The sequence below is a fragment of the Tetrao urogallus genome (genome assembly GCF_951394365.1).
Source record: "Tetrao urogallus genome assembly, chromosome: 22".
Taxonomy (NCBI): domain Eukaryota; kingdom Metazoa; phylum Chordata; class Aves; order Galliformes; family Phasianidae; genus Tetrao; species Tetrao urogallus.
Genome location: NC_136835.1, coordinates 3,508,243 through 3,521,760, shown reverse-complemented (window position 1 = coordinate 3,521,760; position 13,518 = coordinate 3,508,243). Strand labels below are relative to the sequence as shown.

Genomic DNA, 13,518 nt, shown 5'->3' with positions numbered 1-13,518 from the left:
GAAAGCAATTCACCTGTGAGACCAGAAGGTTCTACCCTCCCTAAGCCTCATTTAAGGGCTAGCTGCCCTAAGGGAAGGGTCTCTACCTGGGGATTCCCTCTTTTGGAGCATTTGGCAAGCTGTGATCTTTGGGACAGGTAAGCAAATCTTTTTTTCTTTGACTGGATTGTAGCAATCACCTTTTTGGGTAATTTAGGCCTGCTGTTATTTTTATCTACACCAAGGAAGGAGTGTGCTCAAGTCTTCTTTTGTCCCATGTAAGCATGTTTTCTGTACCTTCTCAAAGTAAGCTACACAAACATCTGTAGGAGCGTTCTGAAGACCTAGCTGATTAGCTTCAGAGCAGCTTTCTTTCGGTCAATTAGCATTATAAACTCTCCTCTGTGCGGTGTTGTAGCATTCTCTTGTGAAGTAGCTGGTGTTGCCATCTTGCAGGACAAGGCTGCTGCACTATGAGGACTGCAGCTCTGTTTGCTGCAGAACTTCCTGGGATTTCAAAAGCTGTAGGTCCAGATGGAAGCCCTTGCCTTCTCCCAAAAGCTAACTTTTCCCTTACTGGAATGTAGAACAAAGCATACTGCTCCTGAATTTCAGTGCCCTGATTTTTCAGCTCTGCTTTGTCTTAATGACAGATGGCACTTGGAAGGAGAGCAGACAGCAAAGGCTGAATTTCAGTGTTGTTTTGAGTTTGTTACTCTCTGCAGAAAGCTGCTTAGTGCAGAGCTTCACTAGGGCTGGCAGAAAGCCACTGCTGTGTAATGACCAGCACAGAAATCTCAGTAAAGGCAGAACCCCTTTTTCAGGGTCTTCTAAATGACAAAGACACAAATGCTTCATGCTAGGTCTGTGCACAAGAGTGGATTTCAATCCTCTAAATAAAGAGGGGAACAAAACCACTTCATAAATCTTCCATATTTGATTGGAAAAGGTTTATTCCATCTCCACTTAAAAGAAACAGTGCCTGGTCTTTGTTCACCATAGTGCCCTCTTCAGATGTGCAATCTTCATCAGTAAGTGCTGTGAAACTTAGCACTTCTCCTGATGCAGATCAGCATCCCACAGCCTTTGCATCAGCAGTGTGCCCAGCACAGCACCCAGCAGAGGGCTGGACCAGAGGAGAGGAGCATCTGGTGCTGCCTGTGAGTCAGCGCTGACCTCTTGTTCCCGGCTGGTGGTGGAGTGCCCTCTGAAAGGTGCCAAGAACCTGGGGGCTGTGAGTGAGGAGTGAGCACGTGGTCCTGAGCAAGCCTGCTACTGCTCTGCAGAAAATAGCAATGAAAAAGCCCCTCCTGAATGCTGGGCTTTCACACAGAGCTAGCTGTTACTGGTGTGGTGCGGGAGGCAGTGGAAGTTACTGGTGTGATCAGAGCTCCATTCATGGTGGAGAAATCTACCTGAGCTACTGACTGAACAGCCTCCCTGCGGTGCAAGAATTTCAACTTATATTTTAATATTTTCACCCCAATTGCTCCCTTTTGTGTTTGTACATGAGAATTTTGGCATGACTCTGGCCGTGTGAGATATGCTAGAACAGCTGTTTGTGTAATCCACGTAACGCTATGACTATTTTTCCACTGTCAATAAACACAAGAAAGAAGAGACATTCTCCAACGCTTGGAAAGGCCGTGGGTTTTCCTTGCTCGTGTAGCTTTGCTTATTCTTGTAGTAAGGTTTCTCTCCAGTTAAAGCCTCCAGTTGGTCCGTGTGTGAGAGGGAGGATGGGGGGATCTGTAAGCTGCCAGACACCTGTATCTCCTAGTTCTTCACATGAACAAAAACCCAAGTATGGAATCTGCATGAAGAGAGAAGGAAATGAAAGCAGTAAGCAGGGATCGAGCTGTGCAGGCTTAGAACAGCTGCACTTTGTGCCCAGCTATAGGTGAGCATCTGATCCCCCTGCTCTGTTACACATCAGATAAAGCCTCTTTAACCAATCTGCTTTACCCTCCTGACTTCTGAAGCAGGAAACTCAGGAATGGGCTGAATGATCAGGTGAGAGGAACAAAGTGTCCTCTGCCTGGCTAAGCAGGTTGCAAATCTCTCTTTTTTAAAGCCAGCGAGCTTCACCCCTTGCTGCTAATTACCTTTCGGACCATCTGTACAAAGTCCTTGGAGTTCTGTGGCGAGAGCCCTTGGAGCTGGCAGGTACAAGCCTCCAGGGAGGACGCGTGTGCCACTATCAGGATGTTGTTTCCTGAAACAGTGAGAAATGCAGGCTGAGGTGAGAGAGTGTCCCCAGCTCTAGGGACAGTGCCTGAGGTGGAGCTGACCATTAGAAATGTTCAGAGTGGGTCCTGTTCATTGTATGACAGCACGTTAAATTGGCGTATGCAGGGAAAGGCAGGGCTTATCAACATAGAGCACGTCTCAGTTTTTGGGATCAGTTAGCTCAGTGCTGTTTCATTTTGAAATGTCTGGTGAGATTCCAGCTGTCTTGCACATGCTTTTCTTCTAACTGAAACTTAATTCTGATTAAAGCACTTGGATGGATTTCCACCAATTACTTCAGGCTTCCATTTCCAAGACCCTTGACAACCAGCATCACACAGTGCTGCCAAGGCTTGTGGGCAAACACAAAAATAAAAGGTTGAGAGTGGAGCACTTACCTTTGCCTTTACATTCACTGATGATTTCTTTCGTTACTTGGTAGCTTCTACTTATGTATGTATCATAAGATTCAGAAACCACTAACTTGCTGACAGGAATATGAGGTCTGTGAGCAAAACAAGTATGGTAAATTAGAAGAAGCGTTAGAAGTGCTGCTTATGATTCATCTGAAAGTATATGTTCTTTTAACTCTTCCAATCCCCTGGGGACCCAGAGCTCAGTGTGAGGATTGCTGTGATGGATTTTCATGCTGTTACTCTAGGAAGGGAGCTAGCTGTTCCTTCATCCAGTGACCTGCTCTATCTGCAGGAATTACTGTGGTGATGGGAGGTGAACCAGGGGGCATCTCCCAGTCCCACACAAGAACAGGCTCTTCTCTCATGCTGAGAGCATTTGTCATTGTCTTTTTGGAAGGCAGGTGTGTTCTATAGCTGAGATTCCTGTGGTCCAGCTGTTCTGCTATATGGGAGCCATTTGCCACCTTCCCAGGGATAAATACAGTGTAGGGTCCTCTATTTAGATAGCCAGACGTGTTGGAATTCTAGCTGCAGACCAAAAGGACACAACACTGGTGATTTCATGGTATAATTAGGAATGAAAAATATCAGGGTGTTTCTGTTTTATTTTTGTTCTTGTTTTCTTTCTGTTGCTTTTTGCAGTTCCAGCTGCTTATTTCACTTGAACATCCTTACACAGTTGAGTGCGCTGGGACTCCGGGAAACACCAGCAGTTCTGGTGATATCATAACCACAAAAACCCAGAAACGACGTGTTTGTCACCAAGCCCATTTAGGTGGAACTCCTGCGTGTGCATGCTCTGCTATGAAGGTTTTGTTTCGATCTGAGGTTGCTCAGCCCATTATCAGGCTCATGCTAAAGTAGTGTGCCAAGCTCCAGCGATGCGGGTAGTGAGGTGCGGTAGAAGGCTGGAGCCCTGTGGCCTCTGGGGAGTTTCCTTCTTTGTGGGAGCTCTGTGAGCCCGGCTCATATAAAGGAATCCTAAATTTGAGAGTAGGAAGCCCAAACGGATGATCTTGTCTATTCTTTGCTGCATTATGATTTTTTTTTTGCTAGGTTTTATTTAGCCTTTCTCTGTGCAGTTTGGAGTAAAAAGCATTTGTGTATTGGGCTGGAGGGCACCGTGGTGGCAGAGTTATGTGGGCAGGAGCTGGGGATGTGGCATCAGGACTGAGCAGCATGAATGTCGGGGAAAGATCAGTGGTGTTTATTCATTTGCCATTCAAATGTGTTTTCAAGCAGATGGTTATTTTGTTTACTTTCAGCAATCACTTTTGGGGTTGAAAACTGAGAAGACTCAAGTCAGGACCGTGCAGAATTTTGCACTAAAAATATTTGAGATATAACTGCTGAGAAGCGATAACTGTTTTGTGTTCAAACTTTTTGGTGGCAGACCTCTGAATGCTGATGATGCAGGAGACCCTGAATTACTGACAGATGTGCACATGCTCCCCAGGATGATATGAAATTCACAGTTAAGATCCATCATCATGCTTATCAGGATAGACAGACAAGCAATTTTCCCTGGGAAAGGGCAGGCCAGGCATTGCTGAAGCTGTGATGCTATTCAGTCCATCAGTGAACTGAGCCAGCAAAACTACTTCTGCTGTTTCCCCCATACTCCAAAGGTAGGGCTGCATGGCTCTGCCTGAGCCTTAGCTTCTACATTTTAGGAAATGAATCAAAACAAACAGACTTTGAGGGTTTTCTGGTCACTGCCAGCCATGATTAAGTTTAGAAATGCAGCAGTGTCCCTCTTTGAAAACAAAACCAAAAAGCAACCCATGCCCCCCACCCCCCCTTGGTGCTACCTGTAGGTTGTATCAACGCTTAGAGTAGCTGCAGCTAAATCCATGGGGGGTATCCAAGCAGGTAGTGTGTTCCCCGAGACCCACTTGGTCCATTCAAACAAGCCTGGCTCTATCCGAATTTTCAGGTTGTTCTCTTGTTGCATACCTGGAAAAGGCAGAAAAGAAGCTCTGTATCATTGAAAGTGGCTGTGGAGGAGAGCAGCAAGACTGTGGCTCTAATGCTTAGGTTTGATTCTAAATAGCGGGTTTTCTTTTGACACTAAGTAGTCAGTTGATTAATAGTGATTCTGAAAAGAGGGAAGTAGTTGATCTACATACTTGGCATGTGATGTACAAAGGCATGTAAACTGCTGGCCAGCAATTACATGCAATATTCTGAACTTAGGCGTGCCTGCATTTTGGAGCTGTTTTTCAACTGTTTTCAATACCAGGAGGTCTCATGCCTCGTTGCTGTTTCCCTTCCTAGTTTCTGCAATGCTTTCCTCTTCCCGTGGCAGCAACTGCAGAAGCACCATGGCAGCACAGAGCTGAGCTGGATGCACCCCAAACACATTCCTGGCTTCTGCGTGGGGACAAAACCCACCCCAGACCTGTGCTGGCTGCGGGGCTTGCACCCCCCTTGCTGTACACTCATCCCACCCTGCAGAAAGAAGAGGGCTCCTTCCAGGTGGTGTTGCTCTGCTGCAAAGTACACTCCCACGGAAATAATCCTCACCCTAAACTACCATTTGTTTGGCTTTCCCATGCCACGTTGCCTTTTATCTGGTTGGCAATGTTTCTCCCAGAAAGCCAGAGGAATGCAGCCTTTCCTGCTCAATAGGTCCTTACCTTTCAGGATATTGTGTGCTGTCTGTACGCACCGAAGGGACGGGGAGCTGTAGATGTAGTCTACAATGGTGTTAGTTTCTAGCAAGGCTTCTCCTGCAAGCAGATTTTAAAGCCCGTGAATAAAAACTGACAAATGGCATGGTAGCAGCAACAGCAGCATGTAGGTATGTGCCACCCAGCTAGGAGCTGCAGGAGCTTCCCAGCTGCACTGCTTGTGTCTCAGGAAATGAATGTACCCATCATATTTTATTATTATTGCGTGCACAGCTGTGGAACTGGGACATTTTTCTGTGTTTGTTGTGCCATGTGCCTCTACGTACTTAACCAGTATGCAAAAAAAGCACAGCAGCTTTTGCTCTATTTCTTTTTCTCTTGTACTTAGCCAAAAAGTGAATAGTGCACTGAGGGGAAAAACTGTAGAGAGAGCTTGAATTTCATTTAATTTCATTTAAAAGTCATAAATCAGAATGATTCAACTTAATTCAAACCCAACTTAATTCAATTGGCTCGATTCTTTGCTAGTATAAATTACCATTTCATTACACAGGTGGAAGATCACTGAAAATGAGATAAGAATCAGCTCCACTCTTAGGGTTATTAATATTCTCACGAAGCCTAAGGGAACCAAATGAGAACAGGGCTCTGAGCATTGCACAGACCTGTGCTACGAGAGTCATGTTTTTGTTCCATTTGAAGAGGCAGGGCACAAAGGTGGGAGTAAGAAGGGGTTATTAACCTTGACTTCATGTGTTTAATGATGGCTGTAACCATGTCAAAGCAATCTCTAAATCTCTTGGGAGAAGTGGGCTAATTTAGAAAGAGCTGCATGTGTAGCAGCCTTCTGCCATGGGGCTGCTGCTCATTTGCTCAGTTGTGGGAGGAATTAGGGCTCCAGCAAGCACCAAGGTCAGGTCGGTGCTGCAGCAGCACAGGCAGCTGGATGGTGCCCTGTCACGTACACACTTGTGTGCTGGGATCATTTAATGATGGCAGCCAAGTGAGCTGCGATTGCTCCCAGATTTGCCTTCTGTTATGTGCATATTGCAAACCCTGATGCCATGTGGCCTGGAGAGCGCGCGTCCCGCTGCTGTGCGGTGATTTATTTTTGTTTAGAAAGCAAGTATAATTTTAGCTGCCCTACTTTGAATGTGACCAAAGTGCTGCGAAGGATCTGAATTGGAGAAAATGCAAAGTGCTGTTCTCTGTCCTTTGGGGAATCGGGCTCCCCTGGTCACCCGGCTTAATATTTGCTCCTTGATTACTGAATAATCATCTTTCTGTACACAAACTCACAGGATCAGGAGTCAGCGATGAGGATGGGTGAACCCTGGGAGTAATTTGGAGTGTGTTTTTGCAAACGTAAACCCAGATAGGCTGCTGAAAGTACATCGGTGTGGTGAACTGCAGATCACATTTTAAGATTGTCAAAATCAAGGCAAGACCACAGTCTGCATTCATTGCTGCATTTCTCAGTGACATTGGTAATAACACCATCTTCCAGTGCAGCACACTTACAGGGCAGTACTAAATGCACTGCTCATGGCTCATGTGATGTTATACCACAGCCTGGGGGTTTTTGCTTTGCCTTTCATTCAGCTGCAGCACCTGAATGAGGCAAGAAGGGGCTTGCCAGTAAGAGACTTCAGGAAGGTTCTTGAAGCACCGAAATGGTGTTAGTTTGGGGCCCGATTCATTCTTTCTGCTTCGTGCTTTCTCTTTCTGTGTCTGAGTGCGTGGGAGGGAGATAGCAAAGCTTCCTGGGCAAACTCAGGCCTGCCAGGGGCAACTCACCAACGAGCCTCGCCTGCGTACAGCCAAGCACAGTGATGGGCGCATCTTTTTCATAGTCCCTGAACCCGCCGCTCCTCTGAGGTAAGCTGTGAGGCATATTCAGGTTACTGCGCACGTACCTGCCTGCAAGGGAGAGGTCAGGAGCACTTGCTGGAGTTATTAGCTCAGAGAGACAGAAAGCATCGTGCCTATTTCCTCCCTCCTGCGCTGTAACGTCTGCACCTTGCAGGCACTGCCTAGACCTGGCTGCCAAGCAGTGTTTCCTATGTAAAACTAACAAGAACCTGACAAAAATAAGCTGTATTCATTCAAAATCTGCAAGGAATGTTCCTAATGCTTTCAAGTTATCTTTAGGGTTGCCAAAAAGAAAGTGATTTTCATGCCACAAAGACTGAAACACCAACTTGTACACTTCTACGGGGCGTAAAAATATCAGAGCTCTTCAAATGTGACTGGGAAAGAAGGTAACTGTAAAATCATCCCTTCAAATAGAAAAATATATTTTTTTAATAAATTTCCAAACAGCTCTAAAGCTGACAGTGCCTGAGATTATGGTCTGTAGCTGTAGTCTCTGTCTCAAGTGTATGTACATAAAGAAATATATCGGGGACTCGTGGCAGATCATAGTTTGCCTACAGTCATATTACTGGGTTGCCATCTCTAGTTTGCACCCTGAAAGGCACTCAAAATGTACCCTTTTACATTTAGGACCAAGAACAAATATACAAAGTTTTAACAGGTGTTTGCATTGGACATTGACTATCAGCATCACTTCCAAATGAAAATGCTCTTTAGGTGACGCTACTTTAATAGAATTTGTTCTTGCAGTATTTTTCTAAACATTAACAAGTGCAATATTTACTCCTTGGTTTTTGTTGCTGCCTCTGGTGCAGTCCTGTCACAATGTCAAAGCACCGCTTTGGAAACCAGAGTTTCCATCTCAGCTTTGCTCTGGGCAGCTGTTACTGTCCTTCCTTCACCTAAACCCAGAGCCTGAGGGACCCAAAGGAGCCCACTCACCTTTGGCATCAAAACACTGCGACAACCAGTACTTCCCAAAAACAACATCCATTCTCTCCCCATGCCTGCAGACGAAGAGGCAGCGCTTCTGAGGCCCTGGCTGGCTGCTTATTCTTAGTGGCTGAAAGAAAAAATGACAGCATGTTTGGCCTTTATGAAAGTGCAAGTGTTTTTCTGAGATCTGATTTGCTAATGGCACCCAGGGCCGGCCAGCTCTTGCTTTTAGCCTCATGCAGGTACAGGAAGCTCTCTGAAGTTGGTTATGCTGGTGTAAAAAGTCAAATTGAGCAGAGGATGAGGCCCTGCCACATGGCTGCAAAGAGCAGGGCTAGCAATAGTGAAGTCTTCTCTGCATGTGGTTTGTTGTGTCCTTCTAAAGCTTGTAGAGAATTGCAAGTGGAAGCTTCCAGCACAGGCAGTGAAAAGGGACCAGAGAATAAGAGCTGGGGAAATAAACAATTACTGGAAATTTGATGTTGAAAGTGTGTGTGATCTGTGTGTGTGAGGGTCCCTACCTGCACATTTTGGCAGATGATGGTGAGTGGCCCTGCGTCCCCAGGCCCTTGGTCTTCCTGCTGTCTTCTTTCCAGAGCTCCGTCAGTGAATGCTTGAAGGGAGGGGGAAGATGTGGTGTTCAGGATTGAGTAGGACCTGCCAGAAACAGAAAGGTGTTGGCTTTGGGAGTGCTTCAGGCTTTATGCCCTTGGGCCGCTGTCTGCAGGAACAGATGATAATTACTGTAGTTCACATTATTACTTTATTGTATTTTAGATCTGCCTAGAGAGCACCTTGCTAGGTAATATACACACACGAAGAGATGAACCTTGTCTTGATGGGCTTCTTGTTTCCTTAGGAACAGTTTCACTGAACAGCAGTGTGCAGGCGTTGGTCTGTGAGGCCGTCAGACCTTTAATGTTCTCATGGAAAATGCCAGGACATTTCTCACAGCCACAGGGCCAGCATCAGCCCCATCTGGGGACCTGCTGCATGTTACTCACCACGGCTTTGTGGACCAGTTTGGAAGCTAATTGCTACAGAGAAATTTCTCTTGCCTTAGTGGTGTGAGCTGCTGCTAGTTATATTTGTACAGTGCTTGGTATTTGGGCTGGTCAGTGGCTGTGCTACAAATGGGAAATACACATACTAGTTTGTTTACCAGTGTAGTGGATTGCTCTCTGGACCATTACCCATATTAAATAGAACTGGAATGTCCCTTTTGGTACTGGCAAGAAGCAAGCTGTAGGATGGAGAGTCAGCACACAGAATTGCTGGTTACAGCTGACTGCATCTCTCCTTTTGACTGGGAGGAGCAAGGAGAGCATCAGTGCTTTGCTGCTTAAGGGGTACAGTGGAAAGCTGGAGCACAGCCTTGCCTGTCATCCTGGGCACTTCTCATGGTTCCTGTGCACAAAACAGTTGTACTGCCTTGTAGAGAAATGACGTGTTCAGTCTGGGTGGTTGCATCCACATTTTTCAGTGCTGTCTATTCCATTTCCCATCTACAGTGGGAATTTATTCTCACCAGTGCTTCTTCCTGTGAAATGCGGCCAGAGGGACATAATAGATCCCATTCTCCCTCAAGATGCTTATCTGCTGACGCTCCCTCTGAGTACAGCTCTCATGCCCAGACATTCAAAGCCTGTGACCAAGACCCAGGGGAGCAAGCTGACAGGCAATTACAGAACCTGCAGTGACCCTCTGCTCATTCGCTTACATTGAATGGGCTGCACTTGCTTAGTCATTAAAAGGTTGTCATTTAATGCACGTGGTCATTTGCTTTGACAGAAATGGTTGCCTTTGCTTGCACTTTTCAGTGCCTTAAAAACATCAGAAGTTGCTTCCTGATGAGCACCTAGATAGGATAAAATCTCAGAGGAGCTTCTCACTGCTGTTAAAATAACACCCATGCTCCTACCAGTGGAACAAAAGTAGGTCATCTGCATTTTTGTAAAGAACCAATCTGCAAATTCAATCTGTCTTGTGCCAGTTTGAAGATGTAAAAAGTGCTACACTGTTGGTACTGATATTGGCCCCTTATCTGGTGGGAGTGGGGTGCAAGGATGAGTCGAGGTATCAGGCAGACCTTGAAAACCAGTTAAATGTAGGAGGAGATTTGGTGGATAAACTGTGAGAAATTTGACCAGGTGCCGGGGTGAGAAATCCTGTCTAACCCTGCTGTGCAGAGTACATCCATATGATGTATTGCAGGGAGATGCTCAGACTGTGCTTCCAGCTGGCAGGAGAAGGGCAGCTCTGATCCAGCAGCTCTGCGGTGCATCTGTGTGTGCCAAGCCCTGAGCAGGGAGCACAGGCCGGCATTCATCCCTGTGCTCAGTGGTCAGCCCATAGCACAGGCACAACCAGCTGCACATGGATATATCCTCACTAGCCCAGAAATGTGAACATCTCAGGGTGAGAAGGAGCTTAAGTTCTTAGGTAGGCCCATCTTGGTCTTTAGTTCAGTGTTGCAGCTCTCAGCCTCTTACTGCTTCGCCCACATTGCAGTCTTTCAGGAGCACCAGCCAGGAGAATACTGAGGGTTTGCTTCACTACTCCTCTTCCCGAGGAACTGCTGCACCATTTCTGAGACTAATTTTCTCCCTAAGCCCTTGCCGAAAGGCCATGGATGCTGTACTCCCTATAAATAGATGCTTGGATTCACTGCAAGTGGTGATGAGGCAAAGGCATCCTATCTCACTGTGCCTGGAGGAGAGCCACCCCCCTGCCTTCAGCCATGTCTCCTTTCCACTGCTGGAAAACAGAAACCACTGACACTATTTCAGCTTAGTCATCTTCTAAGCATAGGTCATTGTTTGGAAGCTTTTCCCAAAGCCTTGTGGTTCCTCCTCTTGGCACACAGAGACTGAAGCAGACAATAGCATCTACTGTCTTCTAGATGGCACGGGGGAGATGCTTTTCCTTCCTCGCTCCTGGTGACATTGCTGTGTTCTGGAGGCGATGTCATCCTGGCCAGAAACCCCTTGAAGAATGGAGGTGATGGAGGGAAGGTCTCCATCATGACACAATGCCATTAGTGCTCATTGTAGGAAAGGACTCCTCTGCCTTGTCACTCACTGCTATCAGGGTGAGAAGGATCTCCAGGGAAAGTAACCAGATATTGTTGCAGAATGGGAAGAAAACAGTGGAAAAAAAAAAAACCACTGAGGCACAAATAGCTTGAAAAATTAGGGCTCTTTTTCCTCCCCCTTCTACTTGTGCCAAGCCTGATTTCTCAGGCTTATTAAAGGGGCAAGGAATAGCTTTGGCCTCTCTCAGGGAGCCAAAATAGCCTGCTATGTAATATCTATAGTGCTGATATCCATTTGGGGGTGGAGGAGGTGACTATTTCTAGCTTTGCTGGTAATGGAAAAACAGTGCAGGGAATCGTCACAAGTTCTAGCTTTTGGATGGTGCTGGGTGCACAGATGCAAAGATGGCACTTTTTTTTTTCCCTACTGTATGCCATTAAATGTATATGCAAGAGACCTGTGGCATTGAATGCCTGGTTTTTGTGGCTTCTGTGGGGCAAGCCAATTTTTGTACCTTTGCTGGGTTTCCCACTTCCTTGGGGCTCTGTGTGCTGAGGGTGAAGTATTTCTCCTTTTGACTTGGCAGCCCCCTAATTCACAGGCACACAAGGTGGTGTAGAAAATACCCCACTGGGGAGGCTTTAAGGTATAGATGTATACGTGCACTACGCAGATGGGATTTATAGTTCAGATTCATTCCAAGCAGCTTCAGCTCACCAGTAGGTTGTGCTGCTACCAGAAGATTTCTACCTCGGAGCCACAAGGGGTAAAAAAAACCACCAACATTTTGTTTCCAACATAGCTGTGGCCAGGTGCCCTCCCAGGCTCAGTCAGAACAGATCTCCTAACATCGCTACAAATGCAGCCAGTTTTAGCCTAAAGGAGTGTTGAGCTCATTTCAGGAAGGTTATTTTTCACTTGCAGGATGCAGAACTAGCAGCAGAGCAGTCATGAAGTGTCCTTGACTTTCAGATCATAAGATTTAGAGCAAACAAGAACAAACATCAGGCTTCCCAAATGAGTGTTTCTGGCTCATGTATTTTGCTTTTTGAAGCTTTCCTCTTACAATTCTGGGAAAAAAAAAAACAGCTGTTCTTTTTGCATAACCACATAGCTAGTGCTGGGCCTGAAACTACTGCTAGATAACATGAAATTCTTAACACCATCACCCTTCCTGCAGGAATGGCAAGAAGGGGTTACGTAGGTTTAGGATTTAGGTGGGGTTGTATGGGATGCTGGAACAATTTGTCTGTAATTATTTTCCAGCTTATAGCACCAATCAGAGAACAAATATTCCCCCTACCAGACCCTAGCAGGTCCAGTCATGCCACAATGTGCCACAGCTGGCAGAGAAATGCACTTTAGATGCATGGCAAATCTTTGGGGTCTGCAGAATAGAAGCAATGCCATTCCTGTTTTAGGAGACAGGGAAAGGATTCAGACCTGAAGTCTCTCAAGACACAGTCTGGTTTAATGGACATTCTGCCCCATTCTGAAAGCAAAGCCTGTTCTGCCCTAAGAAACGGTTCATCAGATTCGTCTCTTAGTGATGGCAGCCAGTTGGTCTGCAGCTGAAGCACAACCTTCTCATAGGGCAGGGATGCCTTTTTGTTTTGTGTTTGTCTATGGAAGTTTGTGTGCTGGGCTGAGCTCTAGAGGCACAGTTTGGATATCAGCCCTAAAACTGTGTCCTGCAGAGGCCAGAATTCAGCTTCTGCATTGCTTGTGTAGTGCAACAGGGAAATCTTTTTCAGGAGAAATATTCCAAAACCAGTTAATCTGCAGACACAAGCAACCTTATGTTGCTGTATTAAGGATTTGCTCAAGTGTCTCAGAATAGCATTTTCCTTGCCATATCTGTTGCATGGTATTGCTATGGTGCTGCAGCCAGGAATGAGCTGTATTTTAGCAATGGTCTCAATAATGCATGATTTTCACTTGAAGAATGCAGTCTCTTGTGACTAGGAGGGAAAACTCAATGGCTGTTTTTTCTTTCTTCCTCTGCAGGAATAAAGCAGGACGTGGCTGTGTACACAGAGGCAGCACAAAGCACTGCTCACCACCAGCAGCCCCACTCCCAGCTCTGGGCATTGGTCCCACCTCCTCCATGTGGCAGCTCTGTGATCCCGGTGAGTAGTGCCATGCTTTCTTTCATGCCTATGAAATAAAGTTATCTGTGCTCCATTCTCATCTTACTGAGAGGATCTAATGGTGAACGTGTTGACCTGGATGGCAGTTGGACTTTGGTTGTGTTTGGCTTGCTATATTGTTTTGACCAAATGACATTCTGTAACCCAATATTCCCTGTGGGAAGCTGTTGTGTAAAATGAGATTGTTTCCGGGTATATAATAATGTTTTTGATAAATGCTTCATATTGCATGCTCTGGTTCATGATTTATAATCTTTAGCAGTAA

General features: G+C 46.0%; 1 protein-coding gene across 1 annotated transcript in view; it reads right to left on the bottom strand.

Annotated features, from left to right (window-relative positions):
• Positions 1-1,654: 1,654 nt before the first annotated feature.
• UBASH3B (ubiquitin associated and SH3 domain containing B) overlaps positions 1,655-13,518 on the bottom strand; it is a gene marked incomplete at both ends in the record, with an annotated part of 51,089 nt that continues 39,225 nt past the window's right edge. The window contains 8 exons of the mRNA XM_079545741.1: positions 1,655-1,792; positions 2,085-2,194; positions 2,607-2,713; positions 4,436-4,580; positions 5,264-5,356; positions 7,055-7,173; positions 8,071-8,195; positions 8,590-8,725. Of these exons, the coding sequence (XP_079401867.1) occupies positions 1,655-1,792; positions 2,085-2,194; positions 2,607-2,713; positions 4,436-4,580; positions 5,264-5,356; positions 7,055-7,173; positions 8,071-8,195; positions 8,590-8,725 (973 nt within the window). The remainder of the gene's footprint in view (positions 1,793-2,084; positions 2,195-2,606; positions 2,714-4,435; positions 4,581-5,263; positions 5,357-7,054; positions 7,174-8,070; positions 8,196-8,589; positions 8,726-13,518) is intronic.